Below are 25,210 nucleotides of genomic sequence, written 5' to 3' on the forward strand. Positions count from 1 at the left end.
AATAAATTCCGAAGACTTCGAACACAACTTGGACATGGTAAAGTTGAGTGAATTGACGATCCATCAACTGAAGGAGGAGTTGGAAGTCCGTGGATTGGCTACTTTTGGCGATAAATCCCAGTTACAAAGATGACTAAGTGTAGCTATGGTATTGGAAGGAATCAACGCAGAGGAGTATGTCTTTCATTATGATAGCGACAAAACAACAACAAAAATGGAAGAAAAAAACGAAACACCGCAGACAGTGACGAGCACAATATCTGCACAAACATCGACAATGGCATCTCAGCTGGAGTCACAGGAGGCACGCATTTCAGAAATGGCGTCGCAAATGTCATCTTAATTGGAAGAACAGAAGTCATATATGTCATCTCAACTGGAAGCGCAAGAGGCACGTATATCTGGAATGTCGACAAAAATTTCGGAACAGGTATCATCGCAGCTCTTTGCGAAACTGGAAGAGCAGGATGCAAAAATCTTACAACTCGAGGACATAATTGATGCCGAGATAGAAGCGTTGAAAGGTCTTATGCAACAGTTACAACTAAATCGCCCAGCTGTTCCAGCGAGCAATCCGAAGGTAAAAACTCCATCTTTTGATGGCTCTGTTCCTTCGAAGTATTCAAGCTTCAATTAGAGAAGACGTCAGCAGTGAACAACTGGAATGCTGAAGATAAAGTTGCTGCACTGTTCGTGGCAATGAAAGGGCCTGCAGCTGAAATCTTACAGACAATTCCAGAGTATGACCATTGATGAGCGCTCTAGAGAGACGTTACGGAAGCGAGAATAGGAAACAGATATATCAAATTGAGTTGCAAAATCGTTACCAAAAGGCGAATGAGACTTTGCAGGAGTTTACGTCGGATGTTGAAAGATTGGCTCATCTCGCAAATGCAGACGCACCCGTGGAATACACCGAGAGGGTTAAAATTCAGAGCTTTATAAATGGAATACGGGATGCCGAACCAAAACGAGCTACATATGCGAACCCAAAGCCAACATTTGCTGAAACGGTATTCCATGCACTGAGTCAGGAAACAGCGTCACTTTTGAGTAAGGCCGCATACAAAACTCATGGCGTGGTAGTGGAAAGGCCAGATTGGGTAGACACAATTTTGGAAGCACTAAAGGGATTACAACAAAAAAATGCCGGAGTTATGAAGTGTTTCAAGTGCGGTAACCGAAGCCACATTGCACGTCATTGCAGCACCGGTCATGGTAGTTCCAACTTGGCTGGTCCTAAACGCAAAGCTGGAGGAGATAAGCAAGAGAGACCCAAATGTAAAGATCGAGAACTTGCCCCAGCTATTGAATGTCGTGTGATACCTATCTCGCAAACTGGAAGGAAATCGAGCAGTCTTACCGTCAAAGGAAATGTGGATGGCAAGAAGCGTGTACTGACTGTAGATACGGGCGCATCTCATTCTTTAATCCGATCCGATTTGATCAACAGGAGAGTAAAGCCATTACCTGGAGCAAGATTGCTTACGATTACTGGCGAGTATAACCAAGTCCAGGGAGAAGTGGTATGTGAAGTTTTAATTGGGGAGGTCATGGTTCTACACAAATTCGTTGTGGCAGAGATCGTTGATGAAGTCATATCGGGAGTGGATTTCTTCGTTGACTATGACATCAGGATCGATATGCAGAGAAGAATTATGCAGTATAAGAACAGGGATGTGCCACTTAACTTCAGTTTTGAGCAAGGGTTCAGCAGTAAGCGAGTGCTGGTGAAAGAGATTCGACAAAAACCACAAAAGTCAAAGGCAGCAGATCGGGCAAGGGTTGATGGAACGAATGGGCCAAACAAATCAAAACCGAAGGTACCTGCGAGAAAAACACTGGCATTGACAACCCCTAATGGACGCACTGAAACGACTGAAAGAATTTTCCAGAAAGAATGTAAGGGTGGTTTCAAGTCAGCGCGCACTCATGTTGTGAAACGTCAAGACGATACTGATGATGCAAAGTCGATCCGTCAAGATCAAGCAGCCTTATTGTAAACTTCATGTGAATAAATCTATCCCATGAATTTTTTATTTCCCATGAACAAAAAATTCGTATCGTTAATTTCATGTGAATCAATCCTTATATTCGAATTTCGAATATGCTATTGTGAACATCACTCATGTTTTGTTTACAAATTTTTGCAGAAAAATTGTATAGTCAAACATTTTTATTTTTGCGTTAAATATTAAAATTGTAATGATTAGTGCTTACTTGCGCCTTTGTTTAATTGAAGAAGAAACTAATGCCAGTCAGCAATTGGCTGAACGAGTGTCCAGGAGGATATTACGCGACAAGGTAATCCCCTTGAATTACCCAATGCAAGGTAAACATGCAAATAATTATACTCGTAAACCAAATAAATAATCGCGTTTTAACTATTTATACATAGCTTTCACCAATTGTATAGAATAAATAAGCCGGCGCACAGTGTTTCGTGTAGAACAAGCTAGCTGGACAAAAACAAAGTTCTTATTCCAAGAAAAGTTTAATGAGAAATGAAAGAAAATAAACAAAACAACGGGATTTTTTCTTTTTTTTTGATATTTTTTCTCATATTTATTGAGTAATTGAAGTAAGAAGGCAGGAGTGGCCTTAAAATGCATTGATTAATTTGCAAAATTCTTGTTGAATATTAAGCTTCATATTTCTTTTAAGTGAACACTTTTATATAATTTTTTTGATGAATTCTAAGCTCGAAGGTAAGTAAAATTTCTTAATAGTAATTCTTTCGAAATTAGAGTATTTTCAATATATTTAACATTCCGTTATTAAGAAGAAAAGGTATTTTTTTCTCTATATTTTTAACTTTAGGGACAAAAAGTTACATACATCCGCGGACATCCGGGCTAAATTTTACATATGTTATAGTCGCAAGTATTATCCTTTAGGGACAAAAAAGTCACATACATCCGCGGACATCCGGGCTAAATTTTACATATGTTATAGTCGCAAGTATTATCTAATAGTCGAAAGAAAAAACCATTGCGAATTCTTTGCACATCTATTTTTAATTTTTTTTTTTGTAGATTTAGTTATCTCTACATATAAAATAGGATGTATGTACGTACCAGCTCCGACGAGATATTTGAACCTTTAAAGCTGATCTACAAATGGCAAAACCAATTCACAGGTACAGGGAACAAACACGTAGCCATAAAACACACAAAAATAAACGCGCAAGGTCAACAAGAGCACACCAAAAGCAAAAAGGCGAAGATCACTGACTTCAACCTACCGCACCAGTCACCAAGGCATAAAAACAGGTACATACAAAACAATCATAATGCAGGTATAACCACACAGGAACGCTGCACAAAACAACCCCATTTGGTAGCATCTACGGCAATAACTGAATGTAATATAAATACTGCACAACTGATAACAAATCAGAACGATCAACGACACTTAAGATGGCAGCACAACAATCATCAACAATTCACCCTGTCGGAAAATCAACAACACAAAGCAGTTTAGTTATAACCGTACCAAGAACGGAGTTTTTTGACATTTGGGTTCAACATTCGAAGGAAACCAGATATAAAGAATTATTGAGTTTTGTTGTACTTAAGTACAATTTAAGCGAAGCAGCCGAGTATTCGATAAAAAGTTTAAGCTTACAAATATCGGCATATTCGTCGAAGCTGGATCAAAAGTGGTACACTTCTGGAAGACATAAGGAGCGATTTTTGAATAAAAACTCGGAGTGGCTTTCGGATCCAGACTTCACATTTACAATAACGCTGGATTCAAAGTTGCCATCAGACCAACCAACCACTTCTTCAGGTAACCCCGGCCCCGGAAGACGAAAGGACTTTGTTAGCTGCAGTAAAAAAACCAAACGGCGCGAGTGGATGACCTCTTGCAATCTAGAAGTCCTGGTGAGTTACCTTATGCGGCAGAAGTATCAACGCGTATGTCCGGCAACAGAAAAGTTGCTAACATTATAAAAAAATCACAGGAAACCACTCAAATATCCGGCAAAAAGATGACATGTGAGCCAGATGCAAGATGCTTGAGCAATGTAGAAGCTTTAGCATACTACGTAGATAGCAAGTCGACGACTCATGGGTACAAAACGACTCGGAAGTGGAGCATAAAGACAGGCCATAAGGTTTATCCATCATTTTATAGTCTAAGAAAAGCTAAGGCAGAATGCTATCCAATTGAAATTGATGTGGGTGAAACACGTGCGGAAATTAAAGTCCAGTCCGTATTAGACAAAACTGTTGAGCGTTTAGTTTTACCAAATCAAGAAGTTTTTGTTAGTTTATTACATACAAACTTGACGTATACTTTAATCAGCAATTGGGGTTGCGATGGAAGCTCTGGCCATAGCACATATAAGCAAAAGTTTACATGCAGTTCTGACACTGATGAATTTCTGTTTATATTTTCTTGCGTTCCTCTTCAATTACAGGATGAAAAAGGTAACATTGTTTGGCAGAATCCTCGACCTTCTTCTACCATGTATTGTCGTCCAATTAAATTTATTTTTTCTAAAGAAACAAGAGATTTTATTGTTTTTGAAACGAACAAAGTTTTAGAGGAGATAAATGCGTTGTTGCCAACAAAGTACATGCTCGAAGAATACGAAGTTTCCGTAAATCACAATATGTTTCTAACAATGATTGACGGAAAAGTTTGCAATGCTTTGACTGAAACTTCTTCCGCACAAAAGTGTTATATTTGTGGTGCCACTCCAAAAGAGATGAATAATGAGTTGCGGGACTTTACGCCTAACCGAGATAATATTGGTTTTGGTTTGTCTACTCTCCATGCATGGATAAGATGTTTTGAATGCTTGCTTCACATAAGTTATCGCCTCGAAGTAAAAAAATGGCAGCTTAGGAATGAGGCAGATATAGAGAGTGTAAAGCTACGTTCCAACGAAATCCAGTATAAATTTAAAAGTGTACTTGGATTGATAGTAGATAAACCAAAATCAGGTTTCGGCAATACCAATGACGGCAACACTGCTCGTAGGTTTTTCGAACATTCTGAGGCTAGTGCTGAGATTACGGGATTGGATGTAACGCTCATCAAAAGATTCAACACTCTCCTTCGCACATTAGCATCTGGGTACATTATAAATATCCAAAGATTTGAAAAATTTGCGGTCGAGACTAAAAAACTATACATAGATCTCTATCCATGGTTTAATATGCCTGTTACCGTTCATAAAATCTTAGTGCATAGTACTGATATTATAAAATCAGCAATTTTACCTATTGGTCAACTTTCTGAAGAAGCACAGGAAGCCCGTAACAAAGATTTGAGACGATTCAGGGATGATAGCACACAAATAGAGATCTTAGGAATATATTGCTTATAAGATCGGATCCTTTAGTTAACAGTTTTAGGGAGATACCTAAGAAAAAATTTAAAAGTCTGAATTCAGAAGTCTTAAATTTACTGTCCCCCGATAATGTTGAGGAGTCAATAAATACCCCAGTTGTTTCAAGCTTTCACAGTAGTGTTGCTGATGCTCATGACTATTCCACAAGTGACTCATCGAATGAAAGTGATGATAGCGAATAATAACATAATTATAAAAGATAACCTACCCTATAACTTTTTATTGGATCAGGTTTTATTTAATTTAAATCTATTGTCTTTTCTACTTTGTATGATACTTTACTTTTATGTTTTTGTAATAAGTAATTTTCACATAATTAATTTAATTATTTACATTGTTATTATTATTATTGTAATTCACTTACTGGTACTATAAGATAATTTTGTAAAACTTGTAGTGCCAGGATAAATACTCAAATAAATACAAAATATGTATGTACATATGTACAGTCACTCACATAAATAAGTAGACACCCCTTTTTGGACAATTCTTACAATTTTCGCTTTCGCAAATTTATTTTAACTAATTTCCCATAAGAAAATGTTTGAAAAATTCGACGGATTTTTTATATTTTAACTAATTTCCCATAAGAAAGTTTGTCACGATCTATAACAAAAACTAAATTATATTTAAAAAATTGATGTTGTTTTTATTTTTATTGTATTTATTTAAAAAATGTTTGAAAAATTCGACGAATTTTCATACAAAATTTTAATTTTTTTTCCGAATTTTTTAGAGTATTGAGATTTGTAGTCCATTCAATTTAAGTACAATAAAGTAATATTCTTAAGTCCTTTAAATTTTTTTGGATCTATGCCACTTTTGCACATGAGTTACTGTATATGAAATAAGCAAATGTATGCATATGAAGTAAAATTTTGGAAAACAATAAAAAAAGAACATGGCTGAAAAAAATGACGTAGTTGTAATAAATGACTGCATATGAAATGGAAAATCTCATAAAATAATTTTGTCCAGCTAGCTTGTTCTACACGAAACACTGTGCGGCGTTCAAATATTTGCTGGATGTATTGCACAGTGGTCTGCCAGTGGCACGTAAACGTTTTGCAATAGACATAGTCGTAAAGCTTTCAGCTGTTCTAAGATTTTTTGGTGAAGGAGCATACCAAAAAGGAGTAGGGAGGCAAGTGGATGTTGGCTTATCGCAGTCAAGTTTTAGCCACGTCTTATCTGAAGTATTGAATGTTTTTGAGGAGTGCCTTTGCAGTCAGTGGATAAAATGGCCTACTAAAGACGAAATGCGTGAAATTGCTTTGGATTTTCTCAACAATTTAATATCCCAGGCATTATTGGCTGCATAGATGGCATACACGTTAGAATTATAGGCCCTAGGAATAATAAACACTTATATTATAACAGAAAGGGTTACTATAGTATGAATGTTTTGCTGGTAGATTGGTAAAATTTGTGTATGCTTTTACGCATGTTAATAATTTTATCTGCAGGTATGTGATAACAAAATGGCAATAAGATACGTCGATGCTACACACGCTGGAGCCTGCCATGACTCATTAATTTGGAATACAAGTGAATTGAGAGTTTCAATGGAGCAGGATTACTTGCTAGGCACTAGAAATGTTTGGCTGCTAGGTAAAATTTTAATGAAATCTGTAATTCCCAAAATCAAATTTTGTTCATAGGCGACGCTGGATATCCACTGGAGCCTTGGTTGCTAACACACCACAGATCAGAGGGAGAAGGCTCCACAGAAAGCAAATTTAATGAGGTTCATGCACGTGGATGTAACATTGTGGAAAGGACCAATGGTGTCTTAAAAAATAGATGGAGGTGTGTACTAGGAGCCAGGGACTACATTATTCGCCTAAGAAAGCAGCTAAAATTACTAATGTCTGTTGCGCGTTGCACAATATATGCTTAAAGTGTCGGTGCGATGACACACCTTTTATTTCAAATAGAGCTTCTCAACCGGAAATTTCAGAACACGTGCAGTTTGAAAAATCTGAATCGCATTCATCATACCTCAATGAGGCTAAGCGAATGACACTCTTCAAAGAAATGTCTGATTTGTATTAGCTCAAAAGCGGCTTTATTGTTAATCTTGCTTTACCAATTTGAAAAAATAAAGTACATAAAATTCACTTTTTTACAAAAACGTTCGAAACATTCTAATTAATGCCTAACCTTTTCTTTGCAGCTAGTATTTTCAAATTTTGAACCTCGATTTGGCTGTTTATAAGTATAAGTTTACGGTCAACTTCAATTTTTCTGAGCCGTTCAATTTCCGAATTGTGGCGTTTTGTTTCCTTTAGTAAACTGTTTTGAATATTTTTAAAGTTTTCGAGGCATTGGTTTAATTCCTTTAAGTGGCCTTCTATTTCAGTATAGTGATGACTCTGGATTTCCAAGCCCTTTCTGACGTTGTCATTCATTTCTTTTTGAACATCTAGTTCAATGTTTAATAGCTCCGAAGGGTTAATTTTTTTGCGAGTTTGCTGGCTGGTTTTTTGTGCAGGCAAAGCACTTTCCCTTTGCGTGTCACCGGCAGTTTCAGTGCATTTTTCGTCCAAGCTATTGTCCATGCAACTAAGTTCCACTTCAGAGTCCTCACTAGAACTGTTGTCTTCATCACTACTGTTATTTTCACGTTGCTTACCAGTTGATTTCGTTGCATTCAAACCAAAACTCTTGCCGTCTTCGACACCTTCCGCAGCTGCTACTGACGCAGTTATATCCAAAATTGACTGTTCTAATACAGAAAAAACATGTTGCTTGCAAGGTCTTTTTCCCATTTTTGGTATTTTCAACAGCCTTGTTTCGTACCTATCGTTTTTGATCAATCCAAACCTGTAAGCAATGGCTATATAAATTACATTCCATAGCCACATTGCACTGATAGTCACCTTTTTCCATTCGGAGATTGATTTTGATGGTGGGCCCATGCTATTGAGGGAATTGTTCAATTTCTTCCAAAAAGCCAGCACTTTATCTTTTTTTTTTTGGAAGCCCCTACCTATTTCAAGATTTTCGGCCATAGTGCTTACCAAGAAAGTCAACTGAGTTTTGTTTATAGACCTAATGTGATATAAAATAATTCTTAACTAAGTTTAATAAGCAATAAACAATCCTTACATTTTATCGAGTGTTGTTCCCCACTTTCAGTTTTGCGAACAAATTCTATACATTCACGTGGAAAAAAATTTGTTGACGGTTAGGGTAATTTTTCGAAAATGGGAAATTTTTCACATGTGAACTTCACAATGAGAACAGAACAAATGTGGGAATTTTTCCATTGGGAATTGCATTCACGCCGAAGTTTACAATAAGGCTGAAGATCTGCGAAGTAGTTCTTCATTGTCCAAACAACAGAGTGCGAGGGAACGATCTAGGATAATGAGTAGTAAGATGAAACGCAGGTACGATGAGAACAATAATTCGGAAGGTTTCTTGGTGGGAGATTTGGTACTGCTATACAACACTCACCGGCGGAAAGGTGTTCCATCCAAATTTTGGTGCAGTTGGGAAGGCCCGTGCAGAGTTGTGAAGAGGATCAGTGATGCCATCTACCGCATAAAAACAATTAGGAAACCACGAAATAGAAGGGCGGTTCATTTGGAAAGGCTAGCAGCGGTTAGATTGAGAGATATGTCTGATCGGGACGATCAAACTTAGGAGGAGGGCAGTGTGACGAATATTAGTGACACTAAGCGATACTCCCATCACTAATCTGATACTAAGTAAATAAAGTCACAACAACAATAAAGCAAGCTGCTGCACTTGTATGTACGTAAACAAATTAATTATTGTCTGCACACATACGTGCGGGGCAACAGAGAGATACTCACAAGCGCATGTCATCATCAGCCGCTCACACATACACACGCATATGGATACAAATTGCAAAAATACGTGTATATAGCTAGTAAACAAGCATCAGGTTCACGAAATTACTAGACCTTAGGAGAAATGGGTGAACGAGGAAACCGAAGAGTATAAAAGCGCCACAGGCTGAGGCATCACAATTCAGTTTCATTTAAGCAAGCTATTAGTTGCGAGTTATAAGTGTTATTGTGAAGTACTTTAATAAAGGCCATTTTGCATTATTCAATATTGGAGTTATTTATTCAACAGTTTAGTGATTCGAACGTTAACAGAGGATTGCAAATAAGCGGAATTGCAGTAAATTCGTTACAGTATGTATATGCTAGAACTCAATAGGCCGAATATGTAGCATTTGAGCAAACCTTCCCTAAATAGAAGCACATTTTGAAGCTATGCCCAAGATTTTGGAAGGCCAAAGTGAGTTCTTCTGCGAATGGTTAATAGACAAAATATGTTCATTGAGAAATGGTCAAGCAATTCTTCTTCTACGTCAGATGGAAAAGCCGTCACGTTACGATACTTAATACTTACTTCATTTAACCTCAACAGGGCTTTTACTTAATATTTGCATAGAGAAGAGATTACTTCATGTTTCCCGTTGCTTTGGGCATTCTATATTTTTTAACAATTCGATCAAGTGATAAATTTTCATGATACTCCTGTTCATGTATTTATATACGACATACAAACTCAATGCAGCGGTCACAAGATTCGTATTTAAAAGATACTACACAAGTCTAAAAGAGACCTTGTGAATTGCCATATAGTATATCAAACAAATTATTTATTTTTAAAAATTTCAAAAAAATTTTTGAAACAAAATGCAAAAAAAAAAATTGTAAGTATCAATAAAAAGATTAGCGGTTGCATACAATTAGATTTTTAATGATGGCTCTTCCCACGGATGTACTTATTTCAATACGACATTTAAGTTATATAATAAATTTACTACCTGGACGACCTAGCTTTGCTCGGCAATTTTCGAGTATTCCGCATAACATACTTTGTTCTACAAGTCATCATTAATCTGTTTAGGCCATCAAGCTAAACCCAAGAATGAGCACGGCCAATAGTGACCCAGCCTAATGTAAACTATCTGTGTTTGCTTCTATCTACTTTCGCGCACTAACACCAACGGCTATATACATATATGTCCGTGCAGTGTTGGTGCGCGACTTTCCAATTTAACTTTCCAATTTAACTTACTTTCGTTCAATTACCCCTCAAAACCGCTTTTCGGCGGAATTGAGGGGTGAACGCGTTTTATAAGAAAGAAACTCTTTCACTTCTTTTTTGAAAACCTCCGTGACAACTGTAGCCATCAGCCCTGTTATAGGTAAGATTTTCTTTTTAGTTTGCATAACCTAACCTATATTAATTAATTAAAGTGTGAATTAGCTTTTCAGTTACATATTCACCCCTATTCTGCATTTCGATTACGTTCCCGTTCTCCGCTCCGCTTTAATCGAAGTTTGGTATTCTGCATTACGACGGAATCGTAAAGAGGAAGAGCAAATGATTTTTCGAAATCATCTGTTGGTACGGAATGTGTGAACATTGGAACAAAATAAATTAAAGCAAATTTGTAAAAAACACTGAAAAACGTTTATATTTTATTATCCACGCCATTTTGTACAAAAAAAGCAATAGAATATATTGCCGTAGTGTTATATTTTTTTGAGTGAAGTGCTTTCATAATTGTAAGTGTGTTTTTGTCGCTCTTTTGGCCAATTCCCTGTCGTGGCCACCAAGTTTTGTTAAAACGGATTCCTGCACGAATATAGTTGACATTTTCTGAATTTAAGGATGCTAATTTCATTGCACTGGCCTAAAATACTTTATAAAGGTTTATTTATTCCTTCCGCAAGGATTGTTTACGTTTTCGCTTCACCTTCCTCTACGCCGGCAGCTTGCTTTGGCATATAACTGGACCCAACGAACAGACACAAATTATAGCTGTCTATTATAATGGAATCAATAGCCGCGGCATATTTGTGGAGTTGGAAAGCAACGCATACGAAAATGGCCAGACGAGAATGGAAAGGCAAATATTGCGACATTTGTGTAATCCATTTGAGATGAGTGACGATTTGTAAGAAATTGAACTTAAAAGTAGTAAAGTTTAAAGACTTATTCTCTTATTTAGGTTCAAAAAAAAAAAACACTCGACTTAACAAGGATGCTTTCAAGTATGTGTTAGATACTTTTGCGGGGCAAATACGTCCAAGGACTTCGACATCGACATGTTGTTTTTGACCTGGAAACATATAAAAAACAATCATCATCAAGCCTTCTACGTTTCTTAACAAGTTTTACTTACATTTTTGTTAAAATTCTGTTATAAATTAATAAAAAAATAAAAAGAAAATATTTTTCCGCCAACTAATTTGCAACTTAGAAAAACGGAACTACGATCGAAATGCAGAATACAAAAAATCGAACGATTCGAAGTTGGATCGAAAGAGATTGGAACACAGAATACCAAAATTGCCAAATCGAAAAAATTCCAATCCAAGTCGAAATGCAGAATAGGGCCGATTGTGAGTTAGCTTTGAACTGAAAATAATTAAATTGTTAAATTCTTGAATTTAATCTGCTGTGTGTTCTTTTCCTTTTTTTCTCTTTTTTCAACGAGCGCAAAACCCCCTTTGGAACTTACCATAGAGCTATCGAATCCCCAAGAGGTTTTTACATGTTCCTACTACGCCGGAATAATTATATAAACCATTGAATTACCAGCGACCAACTGGATAACCACAGCACACAAAAGCGAGGAAGCGGTGCTCAGATCGTCACAAGGGAGTAGCGGAATCACGGACTTTCCGCAGCCCGAACCGGCGTCAACACGCACGAGGAGCGGAATGCCGGACTTTCCGCCCCCGTCAAGGATACGAGTTGGAGAGAATAGGTTCGCAGGGCCAGCTTGAACGACACTCTCGACGACTGCCATCTGCCTTCAGAACGGGGCAAATCACGCGGGAGATCGTAGCACTTCGGCCCTTTACATCAATATCGCCAACTGCCGTGATCAAAATCGAGGCGCGAGGGCGATTGCACCTGATACGCGCACTCATCGATGCGTGCGCCACAACTTCGATAATTTCACGCGACCTGGCTCGACAGTTACACCTCGACGAGGAAAACTACGGATCACAACGAGGGTGCCTCTTGCGAATAAAGGGTAAACATGGGCAAAACCGTAGGCTCACGATTCACGCTACGATCGTTCCTAACTACGCCCGTGTGAGTCCAAGCGCGAATTTCGACCCCTCGGTCGCGACACCGTATACCCATATGCAGCTCGCCGATCCAACATTTTTTGTGTCAAGTCCGGTTCGACTCGTGTTGGGAGCCGATATATATCCGGAGCTGATACTGCCGGGCACATTGCCATCTACGTTTGGCCCTTTTTTAGCGCAGAGCAGTATATTTGGCTGGCTCTTGTCTGGGGCATGCCACTCCTAAATCTTCCTCAACATTCGAACTAGATTTACGTGCCATTCGTGTGAGAAGAGGTGCAAAAAATTGAACTCAACCACGTACTATTTCCTAACGTTTACTTTTTCTTTACTACAGCTCCACGATTTACGGATGGAACCGAAACACTAATTACTGTGTCAAGCAAAAGACCGCCATGCTGCTGCCCTTATTGGGACATTCATGAATTTCGTTCATTTATATATTAGTTAGTACTAAGTTGATCAGGGAAGATGGCCGCAGGGATCTACCGATGTTGCTTCTAGCAAGGGGGGCCGGCATGTTTAGGCCTTCAAGCTAAACCCAAGAATGAGCACGGCCAATAGTGACCCAGCCTAATGTAAACTATCTGTGTTTGCTTCTATCTACTTTCGCGCACTAACACCAACGGCTATATATATGTCCGTGCAGGCGTATGTGTACGTGTTGGTGCGCGACTTTCCAATTTAACTTTCCAATTTAACTTACTTTCGTTCAATTACCCCTCAAAATCGCTTTTCGACGGAATTGAGGGGTGAACGCGTTTTATAAGAAAGAAACTCTTTCACTTCTTTTTTGGAAACCTCCGTGACAACTGCAGCCATCATCCCTGTTATAGGTAAGATTTTCTTTTTAGTTTGCATAACCTAACCTATATATAATTAATTAAAGTGTGAATTAGCTTTTGAGTTACATATTGTGAGTTAGCTTTGAACTGAAAATAATTAAATTGTCAAATTCTTGAATTTAATCTGCTGTGTGTTCTTTTCCTTTTTTCTCTTTTTTCAACGAGCGCAAAAACCCCTTGGGAACTTACCATAGAGCTATCGAATCCCCAAGATCAAACTCTACTTTTTTTTATATGTACATATCGTCGCTGCGCTGACGAAAACAGTTATTGTTTTCTTCAACATTTTTTTTATTGCATATTTTATTATCACTATATAGAGCCCACATTTCTGCATATGCCGTTTTTTATATCTCTTTTGGTTTAGAAGTGATCAAAAACAGCTATGTATTCACAGTACTAGAAGTACTCTGAAAAACGGTTATGTACTTACTCACTAGCTTATAATTTTTTTAATCGCTGGCAAAAGTGCTTTGATTTCAATGTAAAAAATAATTACAAACCATCTCGCTTCCCAAGGCAGCCGGTTCTATGAACCGGAGCGACTCGGGATTTTTCCCGACCAAGGACTGTCATTTCAGCGTAACCCATTTAATTGGCTATATTCTCCTGCTCCGGGAGGGTATCGAACCCAATCCAGGACCTGTCCCTGGTCCAGAGAAATGGTTTTGCTGCGTTTGCCGGAAAAGAATCTTTTTAGGACGGCCACACTTTTGTCAGTGTCTCACGTGCAAGGGATGGTTGCATCGGACAGGATGTTCTTCGCTAGACCCCAAAACCCGAAGTCCTCGAAACTTTTATAAATTTTTTGTGGCTCCTTGCTGTTTACTGCCAAGGGCGTCCCGTAGTCTACGCCTTAGATTCTTAGGTCCCTACCACCTTTTGCACCGTTTGCCAGCACAGAATATATACCTATGTTTGCAACATCTGCCCAATGCAGCTCCTGCCTTGGAAGAAGCCACTTTCCTAGATGTTCTGGTCTCAGCGACGGCAAACCCCCCCAGACGGATTTCATCACGCCATACTGCCAGACCGCAAGCCCAACTACACCGGGTACCCAAATGCTTACCCAGGGACGTCCAGTCCCAGGGCCACAACAGCAATTGCGTCCTGGCTTCCCTCAAATCAGACGTAGTCACCTATCACTTACCCACAGAGTGACGACGTCTCCCCCGTTGCACTTCAGAATTCTGCAGATAAACTGATATGAGTTAACTGGGAAGATCACGGAGATAGTTGATTTCATGAAGTGACATAACATCCGCATTGCAGCGATCCAAGATACCAAACAGACAGCAATATCTGCTCTGCAGACCAGCTCTGGACATAACGTCCACAGAAAAGATCGCGATAGCGGAAATGCAGGCGGTCTCGCGTTTATCACCCACCACGCAGTGCAATATAATCTATTCGATACCGACATCTGCATTACGGTACCGACTGTCTTAAACCCTAAAATCCTGGGTGTGACGTTCGATCAGGATCTACATTTTGGATTGTTCCGAAAAAAAAGAGCCGTAATAAAATCCTCAAATCTCTTTCCGGCAGCACTTGGGGTAAAGACAAAGAAACGCTCATTACTACTTACGAAGCAATTGGCCGGCCGATTGCATGCTACGCGTCCCTGATACGGTCGCCAAGCCTGAAGGTTAGTCACTGGAAGAAAATACAGGCCTGCCAAAATACTGCCCTCGGAACCGGGACGGGCGGGCTGTCTTCTTATGTGCCCAGAACACCATCTACACAATAAGGCGAGAGTACTCCCCATTAGGGAGAGAAATGAAATGTTAACAAACAGTTCTGTTGAATACCCAGAAACCTGGGCATCCCAACAGACACCTGACTAATGAAGCTACACCTCCCAAGGGCTTAAGGGGTAATCTCCATAAACATTATAAGGAATAACTGCAAAAATTGCATGCATTTCCCTACCGCCAAAAGCAAATTTGAATCATGTTTGAAACAGCTATGTGCTATAAAACGGCGCAAATATTTATCACGTCGTAATGAGTTAAAGAACATGATTTTTTCCTTCACACATCAATAACGTACTTTGCATAAAATATCTCAAAAATACGACATTTGCAAAATTTTGCAAATGGACACCAGAAATAAGTTTTTTTGATCTCCTGAAAAGTAACTGAAAAACACATAACTGTTTTGTGAGCGCAGCGACGATATATTATATATTTTTACTTACCAAAATTTGATTTCCTTAAAAATAGATTTCAAAAACATTTCAAACACTAACCGCAAAATGAACTGGAATGAAAAATTTGAAATGGGTAATTCCAGCCTATAGTATAAGGCATGATACAAAAAATAGAGGTAGTTCCATTTACTGTGACGTTAGCCACTTGACTTTTGCGGGGACCATGACAATTTCACCAAAAACAAGCTACCAGATTGAAAAATGTTACCAATTTTGATGGATTTCATATAAACGCCTAAATTACTTACATAGTTATTTTAAATAAAAAAGATAAAAATGAGTCTTGGAAGTATTCTAATACGAAATATCAGCCTAGAAAAGAAGGTTCTTAATAAGTTTTTGAAACTCCCGAAAATTGTTTTGGTGGAAGAAACGTGAATCGAAGTATGCAAAGCAAGTGAATATAGCCTCTTTAAGTGTCCGTACGTTTGCTCAGAACATTTTGACAAAACATACACCTTTGCCAATTGCTTGCTCAAAGGAGGTCGTTATAAACCGACAACTCAATTAATTGGCTACAAGTCTGTATATTTATTGTATAACGGTTGCGCTTTAGGAGGGAATTGTTAAACCATTTTTTTATGGAGAACATTGCCCTATAGCTCTGCAGGTTAGCCACTAGTTATGAGAGTGTTTTTACCCGTTTTCATTCTGTGCCCTTTTAGCATTGACATAGATGTGTAGACTTTGGAGGTACACTTTTTCTCAACATGCCTTGAGAAATATTCACTGTAGGGGCATAATAGGGCCATTCTAGAACAACAGGATTTTTCGCCTATTTTTTCGGTCTAGGGGTCAAGCTGCTATAAAGATATGAGTCATTAACCAATTTATGAGTCATTATCCACCATTTTTTCAATAAAATTGCTTGTTTTACTGTATTCTCAATCGATATATGTATATGAACATAAATTGTGCTAAAGCATATTATTATTTTCCCAGATGACCATTGCGTTTTCATCCTAAAGGAAATTTACATCTCGAAAAACCATAACTCTGCCTTAAACAGTAACGGTATGGCAAAACAACAAACATTATGAAACTTCAAAAATCCCAAATACGTCAAAAAATTTTGAGTGGAACTACCTTCTTTTTTGTATCATGGTATAAGGGATTGTTATGACAATTAGTGAAATCGAGAACTAAGTTATTTAGTTCGAGTATCTTCATGCGCCGAATTATTAATTTCAAACATTTTTAGTTATACGCTATGAAAGTCTCACAACTTTATTACATTCCCAAAACTTCTAAATTTCACGAATAACAACTATCATTAATTTAATTAAATGTCAACTTACTTCCCTAAGCGCCATCTGTTGGCAAGTAGTTAAATGGTTAGATGTCGTTTTCAAATTGAACATGTGCCTCTAGTGTTCAACGGTAGCAAATTATCATGGTGGGATATCTTTTTGCTATGGTGAGAATTCTTTCTAATAGTGATCTGTGAGAAATTGCAATTATTCATTTCATATTTGCCAAAAATATGCATTTAAATATATTTTCCTTGAATTTGCCACGGTGCCTTGATATTGCATTTCAATTTTATTAGCGTGTGTGAAATTAAGAAAATTAAATCGAATCATGTGTAAGATTTTTTTACAAAGATTTTTAACTTGAATGTTCTCCTTTAAAGCTTTAATAGAATATGAGTAAGTATAGTACTATTTCGTCTAACTACCCCAACCCTAAATGGCAACCCTACTCAAAAATGTCCCTATTGTAATGCGGAGTGAAATACCTTTCGTTTGATACTCATATCGGCATATCTCATGCAATTCGTTTTTAATTTCGAATAGGTGGCAACCCTAAATGGCAACCCTACTCAAAAATGTCCCTATTGTAATGCGGAGTGAAATACCTTTCGTTTGATACCCATACCGGCATATCTCATGCAATTTTTTTTTAATTTCGAATAGGTGGTAACCCCAAATGGCAACCCTATTCAAGAATGTCCCTATTGTAATGCGGAGTGAAATACTTTTCGTTTGATACCCATACTGGGATATCTCATGCAATTTTTTTTAAATTTCGAATAGGTGGCAACCCTACTCAAAAATGTCCCTACTGTAATGCGGAGTGAAATACATTTCGTTTGATACCCATATCGGTATATCTAATGCAATTTTTTTTAAATTTCGAATAGGTGGCAACCCTAAATGGCAACCCTACTCAAAAATGTCCCTACTGTAATGCGGAGTGAAATACATTTCGTTTGATACCCATATCGGTATATCTCATGCAATTTTTTTTAAATTTCGAATAGGTGGCAACCCTACTCAAAAATGTCCCTACTGTAATGCGGAGTGAAATACATTTCGTTTGATACCCATATCGGTATATCTCATGCAATTTTTTTTTGGAAGCATCAAGGAATGCCACATAGGTCTTCACTTGATCCTTTCATCGGAGTGAGATAATTAGTATAGTCTTTACCGAAATGTCATACTTTTTGCGTTTTTTTGAATCTTTTATTTCAAAATGTAGGGAAACCAACCTTGGAAACATTAACCAATACACTTTCTTCTTTAATATTATTATTAAAATATGCATAATGTTCTCGCTTCGTTTACGGCATTAGAATCGATCTATGTTCAGCGTCATATAAAATGGAAGTATTTATTAGATGGCGGCCACCGTGGTGTGATGGTAGCGTGCTCCGCCTACCACACCGTATGCCCTGAGCTCACACCCCAAAATTTTAGAAATAAGGTTTTTCAATTAGAAGAGAATATTTCTAAGCGGGGTCGCCCTCGGCAGTGTTTGGCAAGCGCTCCGAGTGTATTTCTGCCATGAAAAGCTCTCAGTGAAAACTCATCTGCCTTGCAGATTTCGTTCGGAGTCGGCATAAAACATGTAGGTCCCGTCCGGCCAAATTGCAGGGAAAATCAGGAGGAGCACGACGCAAATTGGAAGAGAAGCTCGGCCTTAGATCTCTTCGGAGGTTATCGCGCCTTACATTTATTTTTTATTTATTTATTACATACTTAAGGTAACATGTTCTCAGTATACGTTTTGCAGCTTTTTAATCATATACGGAACTTTCAATTGACAACATACGGCAATATGTGTCATGGTTTGCATAGTTTCAGTTAAAAACTTTATGCAAGTATTTTCTTAGCTTATTCAAAATAAAAAGGAATAAGGAATTTAACTGACGAAATTTCATAAAAATTGCCACCCCTGTTTTCGTTTGCTGCTGTCTATGTCATAAAAAGTATTGATTTTACATATTTGTTAAGTGTGTTTCTTAATGTAACTCGTGAAGGCAAAACGTACCGAGGATCCAAGCATTCCCCCCTATTGCGAGTGTCGATTGCAGTAGATAGTCGACCGCTGAGCGATAATCGATTATCTTTATAATGTATACAAATTATGTTATATACATCGAAAAGTTGAAAAAATAGCAAAATCTGTCTTGTATAAAATAACTGTTTATAATGGTCCAAAGAATTGGCGACTAATTTGTATAGTAATAATATTAAATGCAAAAAATGGAATCGACAAATTGTCGATTCTATTCCGATCAACACTCGCAATATGGGGGATTGTGTAAAAGATCTGATTCCGTTATCTTCGACAATCCTAAAGGGTTGCATATCTGTGGCAATCATTCTAATCGAAGCACAATCCAGTTGTTTTTTCGCTCATCTACAGACTGAAACTTCCTTATGTTGTTGTTATTAGGTTAAAAAAGGATTCTATAGGAGCTGTTGATGAAGACATTTCCATCAACGTTGGATGTGTCCGCTTCAAGTGATTTCAAAAATTGGTTGTATTTCCACCTGTATTGCATTTTTTTCCGCACGATTTGCATTTCGTAGAAACTGCACTTGACTAAAGTACTTCCAGACAACAGATCTGCGAATCTTTGGATTACTTATAAGATTGAATTCCCCTTCAGGGTCACTTTCAATTGGCTTACTAGAATCTAAAAATGTGGTATTTATTAGTTTTCATTTCGTACTGAACACAATATCATACTACAAAATAGATAAACACATGTTCAATATATTGCTTGCCAGAAGTGCGAAGAAATTTCTTCATCTTTCTCCTTTCTCTAGAAGCCACCAACACAATAAAGCTAAATTTATAAGAACAAAAATTACAGAATATGTATTTCCTCAAGCGTCCGTAAAGTATATAGTGATGAAAACTTCGATGCCTAAAGAATCGAACGATTTAAAAAAATCGATTCTACATTTCTAAAAAAAAGATTGATTAAATCGATTAAGAATCGAATCGAAATCCAGCTCTATAATGCGGAGAAATACCTTTCGTTTGATACCCATATCGGTATATCTCATGCAATTTTTTTTTTAATTTCGAATAGGTGGCAACCTTGTGAAATATTCTGAGTGGCAACACCTAGGTAGAAAGGTGATACATTATCTCTGTGCCAAATTTCATTTAAATCGGTTGAGCCGTTCCCGAGATCGTTCGGCTATACAAATATACAAGAATTGCTCGTTTAAAGTTATAAGAGAAAACAAATTATTCCTTCACCCGGACCCACATTCTCAAGGAACTTCCTTTATTACTTATTCTACTACTTATAAATGAGTGTTTATATTTTATTTATTTATTTTTAGTTCATAGCTGCAACATAATTGCACATTAACACCAATGATTACATAAAATATAGATTTCAAGAAAAACTTGAATATTAAATACATAACACCTTACAATAAAATTAAGAATTAGTAGTGTCAGAAATTTATTGTATCCTTTAAATATACTTTTCTGTGATATTATCATACATGTTAATCTTTATAGGCAGAAATATATTTACGTCGTGAACTGTGACGATAATAAAATTGTATTCAAAAGATATATCGTTTGTCTTTTAAAATTGTATTTAAAAGTATGATGGAATAATAAATCCATAGTATCAATAATACAAATTTTTCAGTGGAAAAAAATTAAAACTAATACCAGATTGTTTATTCAGGCGCAGCTGAATGCTCGGGTTGTTGCTGCGGCGCTAAGCGATTGACAAAAGCTATAGCACTAAGTATTATTCTGCTAACAATAGCAGGTGATGTGGCAGCCAAAGCTTCGGCCTTTACACGAAGATCTCCGAAAGCGTTCCGGGTGTATGGATTACGACGTGAACTATAGCGCATGACTAAGAAGTGATAGTAAACGATTGGAGTCATAAGACCTGCCTTTCCTCTGAAAATTTAAAAAAATTATAAAATTACAAACACACTTGTAAATGGATTATTAAGGGTTTCTATTTTCTGTAATTTTGTTATTTTAAGATTCAAATTTCTCAGCCTTTTCTTAACCAGTTTAATACACTGACACCAAACCCAAGATTATGTTCGTTTGTGTTTGCAACTGTACCAAAGGGTTTTTAAATGTTAAGATCCCTCACTCGAAATATTGGTAAATTAATCCATATTTTCGCAAGGTAGTCGCTGGTTTTTTTTTTTGTCAGATTATTTATTAAAATGCCTTCTATACCATAGTACAGGTCTACAAGTAGGATATGTAGCAGCAGGCACATACACAGCCACGCTCACCTGATAAAATGCTTGTTGTTGTTCGTTTTTTTTGTGGATGCTATTTGGCACTGTTGTACTTCTTAGGTCCAAGTTTAGTAGCTGCTAAGGAAAACTGGGTAAAATTTTTATTGTAAAATTACAAAGAAATATCCTTACTTACTTTCAAACGAGCACTTAATTATAGTAGGGGAGCCGACTGCAAAAAACATGTTGCATGTTGCATTCAAATGAGACAAGTATAACTCATTTACTGGTATCTGGGGCAACCTCAAACCGTGGACTTGCCAGATACAAGCTTGGTAGGATCGTGGTAATTCGTCGATGAAAAATCAATTTTCGGCGAAAATATGTTGCATAGTATATTCAAATAAAATGTTAAAATTATTAGAGTTGGCAACGCTCCGACCCCAAAAGTACGGACTTGCCACCTCCTATCCTGGAAGAAGCCCTTGGCAAGTCGATTCAAAGAAGGAGCAATTGCACCAAAATATGTTGCATAGTGTATTCAAATAAAATATTCAAATTATAAAAGCTGGCAACGCCCCGACCACGAAAGTACCGACTTGCCACCTCCTATCCTGGAAGAAACCCTTGGCAAGTCGGTTCAAAGGACACGGTATGCTTGAAATATGTTTTATTCCGAAGTCATACTATCTAGATTTTTTTTGCGGATTCTTTCTTTGTGAGTTAAGTTAAGCTCAGCAATAAAAGTTTGCGAAAATTCCCCGAGCGCTTTTTGAGAAAATTGCATTTTAGTGCATCATCATGTAATATGAATTACACTGTTTGGCAGTGAAAATATTCTCTTGACGAGATATACCTCAATTCGTTGGTCTAGTCGAGCATATCAAATCTGCATACTTAGGGTTTCTAATAGACTCTCAAATTTTGGAGTTAGGTATCAAAAACCCCCTTTTTCATAGGCTTTTGAGTATAGCTGCGAAAAAAAGTAGATATTGAAATTTGTCTCACTTTTCCGCTAGCTCCAGTACCTCCAGCATTATTTCAATATTCGGGAGAAATGAATCGTACCGAAAAATCAGCGTTGGCAAAACTTTTGACATCTCGCGCCAACCCAGTGTGCCCCCCTTCTGTTAATGTGGATATAATCGATGGGTTCTCTTTTTTATATCATCATGGAGCCTCACTCCCACAAAAATGCGGAAAGTTGGCCGTATCCATCTTGTAAAGAGTATGTAGCACTTCGTCAACAGAAATTCATCTAATCTTCGATAGATACTTTCATCCATCTATCAAACATCTTCAAAGGCAGACGCGTAAAGAATTTGACGTTGCATTCACTATACGTGGTCCGCTTCAACCACGTCCAAATGACTTTGTAGGTAGCTTGAAAAATTTTCGTTTTATGGAGAATGAGGAAATAGCGGTTGTTCTACAAGACAAGAAAGTTTTCATAACAGTTGAGGAGCAGTGTTTTTCGTTTTCCGTTTCAGACAACCATGTTGTTAAAAAAGTGGAAGGAAATTTAGAATGCCAGAACGAAGAGGCTGATACCAGAATAATGTTTCATATATCGAAATTGGCGCCCAACTCAAAAGTTCTCGTAAAAGCATCGACACTGACATTCTGATTATTTTACCAAGTAATTTATACAAAGTTCCTGACAAGCAAATTTGGCTGGCTTGTCCTAAATCAAGGAAAATGAATCGCATTCTAGATCAAGAGTGCATATATTGTTCGGAACTAGCGTCCATCCTTGGTTATACATTGTGCTTAGCTTTGCCAACATATTATGCTTTCAGTGGATGTGATTATACAGCGTCGTTTTTTAATCGAGGGAAAGCGAGGCCTTTCAAAATTTTGGAAGGTAATAAACTTTTTCAACAAGCGTTCGCTTCTCTGACTGATCCAACCGATGTATGTGATGAAAAAAAGATGGAAGTTCATATTTCCACCTGTATTGCATTTTTTTCCGCACGATTTGCATTCCGTAGAAACTGCACTTGACTAAAGTACTTCCAGACAACAGATCTGCGAATCTTTGGATTACTTATAGGATTGAATTCCCCTTCAGGGTCACTTTCAATTGGCTTACTAGAATCTAAAAATGTGGTATTTATTAGTTTTCATTTCGTACTGAACACAATATCATACCACAAAATAGATAAACACATGTTCAATATATTGCTTGCCAGAAGTGCGAAGAAATTTCTTCATCTTTCTCCTTTCTCTCGAAGCCACCAACACAATAAAGCTAAATTTATAAAAACAAAAATTACAGAATATGTATTTCCTCAAGCGTCCGTAAAGTATATAGTGATGAAAACTTCGATGCCTAAAGAATCGAACGATTTAAAAAAATCGATTCTACATTTCTAAAAAAAAGATCGATTAAATCGATTAAGAATCGAATCGAAATCCAGCTCTATAATGCGGAGTGAAATACCTTTCGTTTGATACCCATATCGGTATATCTCATGCAATTTTTTTTTTAATTTCGAATAGGTGGCAACCTTGTGAAATATTCTGAGTGGCAACACCTAGGTAGAAAGGTGTTACATTATCTCTGTGCCAAATTTCATTTAAATCGGTTGAGCCGTTCCCGAGATCGTTCGGCTATACAAATATACAAGAATTGCTCGTTTAAAGTTATAAGAGAAAACAAATTATTCCTTCACCCGGACCCACATTCTCATGGAACTTCCTTTATTACTTATTCTACTACTTATAAATGAGTGTTTATATTTTATTTATTTATTTTTAGTTCATAGCTGCAACATAATTGCACATTAACACCAATGATTACATAAAATATAGATTTCAAGAAAAACTTGAATATTAAATACATAACACCTTACAATAAAATTAAGAATTAGTAGTGTCAGAAATTTATTGTATCCTTTAAATATACTTTTCTGTGATATTATCATACATGTTAATCTTTATAGGCAGAAATATATTTACGTCGTGAACTGTGACGATAATAAAATTGTATTCAAAAGATATATCGTTTGTCTTTTAAAATTGTATTTAAAAGTATGATGGAATAATAAATCCATAGTATCAATAATACAAATTTTTCAGTGGAAAATAATCAAAACTAATACCAGATTGTTTATTCAGGCGCAGCTGAATGCTCGGGTTGTTGCTGCGGCGCTAAGCGATTGACAAAAGCTATAGCACTAAGTATTATTCTGCTAACAATAGCAGGTGATGTGGCAGCCAAAGCTTCGGCCTTTACACGAAGATCTCCGAAAGCGTTCCGGGTGTATGGATTACGACGTGAACTATAGCGCATGACTAAGAAGTGATAGTAAACGATTGGAGTCATAAGACCTGCCTTTCCTCTGAAAATTTAAAAAAATTATAAAATTACAAACACACTTGTAAATGGATTATTAAGGGTTTCTATTTTCTGTAATTTTGTTATTTTAAGATTCAAATTTCTCAGCCTTTTCTTAACCAGTTTAATACACTGACACCAAACCCAAGATTTTGTTCGTTTGTGTTTGCAACTGTACCAAAGGGTTTTTAAATGTTAAGATCCCTCACTCGAAATATTGGTAAATTAATCCATATTTTCGCAAGGTAGTCGCTGGTTTTTTTTTTGTCAGATTATTTATTAAAATGCCTTCTATACCATAGTACAGGTCTACAAGTAGGATATGTAGCAGCAGGCACATACACAGCCACGCTCACCTGATAAAATGCTTGTTGTTGTTCGTTTTTTTTTGTGGATGCTATTTGGCACTGTTGTACTTCTTAGGTCCAAGTTTAGTAGCTGCTAAGGAAAACTGGGTAAAATTTTTATTGTAAAATTACAAAGAAATATCCTTACTTACTTTCAAACGAGCACTTAATTATAGTAGGGGAGCCGACTGCAAAAAACATGTTGCATGTTGCATTCAAATGAGACAAGTATAACTCATTTACTGGTATCTGGGGCAACCTCAAACCGTGGACTTGCCAGATACAAGCTTGGTAGGATCGTGGTAATTCGTCGATGAAAAATCAATTTTCGGCGAAAATATGTTGCATAGTATATTCAAATAAAATGTTAAAATTATGAGAGTTGGCAACGCTCCGACCCCAAAAGTACCGACTTGCCACTTCCTATCCTGGAAGAAGCCCTTGGCAAGTCGATTCAAAGAAGGAGCAATTGCACCAAAATATGTTGCATAGTGTATTCAAATAAAATATTCAAATTATAAAAGCTGGCA

General features: G+C 37.1%; 1 protein-coding gene across 3 annotated transcripts in view; it reads right to left on the reverse strand.

Moving 5' to 3' along the window:
• Positions 1–20,072: 20,072 nt before the first annotated feature.
• Positions 20,073–25,210, reverse strand: part of Kr-h2 (Krueppel homolog 2) — a 56,510-nt gene continuing 51,372 nt past the window's right edge. For all 3 annotated transcript variants that reach the window (XM_067765945.1, XM_067765944.1, XM_067765946.1), the window contains exon 5: positions 20,073–24,337. In XM_067765945.1, the coding sequence (XP_067622046.1) occupies positions 24,106–24,337 (232 nt within the window). In that variant the 3' untranslated portion in view covers positions 20,073–24,105. The remainder of the gene's footprint in view (positions 24,338–25,210) is intronic.

The sequence above is a fragment of the Eurosta solidaginis genome, chromosome 2 (assembly GCF_040869045.1).
Source record: "Eurosta solidaginis isolate ZX-2024a chromosome 2, ASM4086904v1, whole genome shotgun sequence".
Classification (NCBI taxonomy): domain Eukaryota; kingdom Metazoa; phylum Arthropoda; class Insecta; order Diptera; family Tephritidae; genus Eurosta; species Eurosta solidaginis.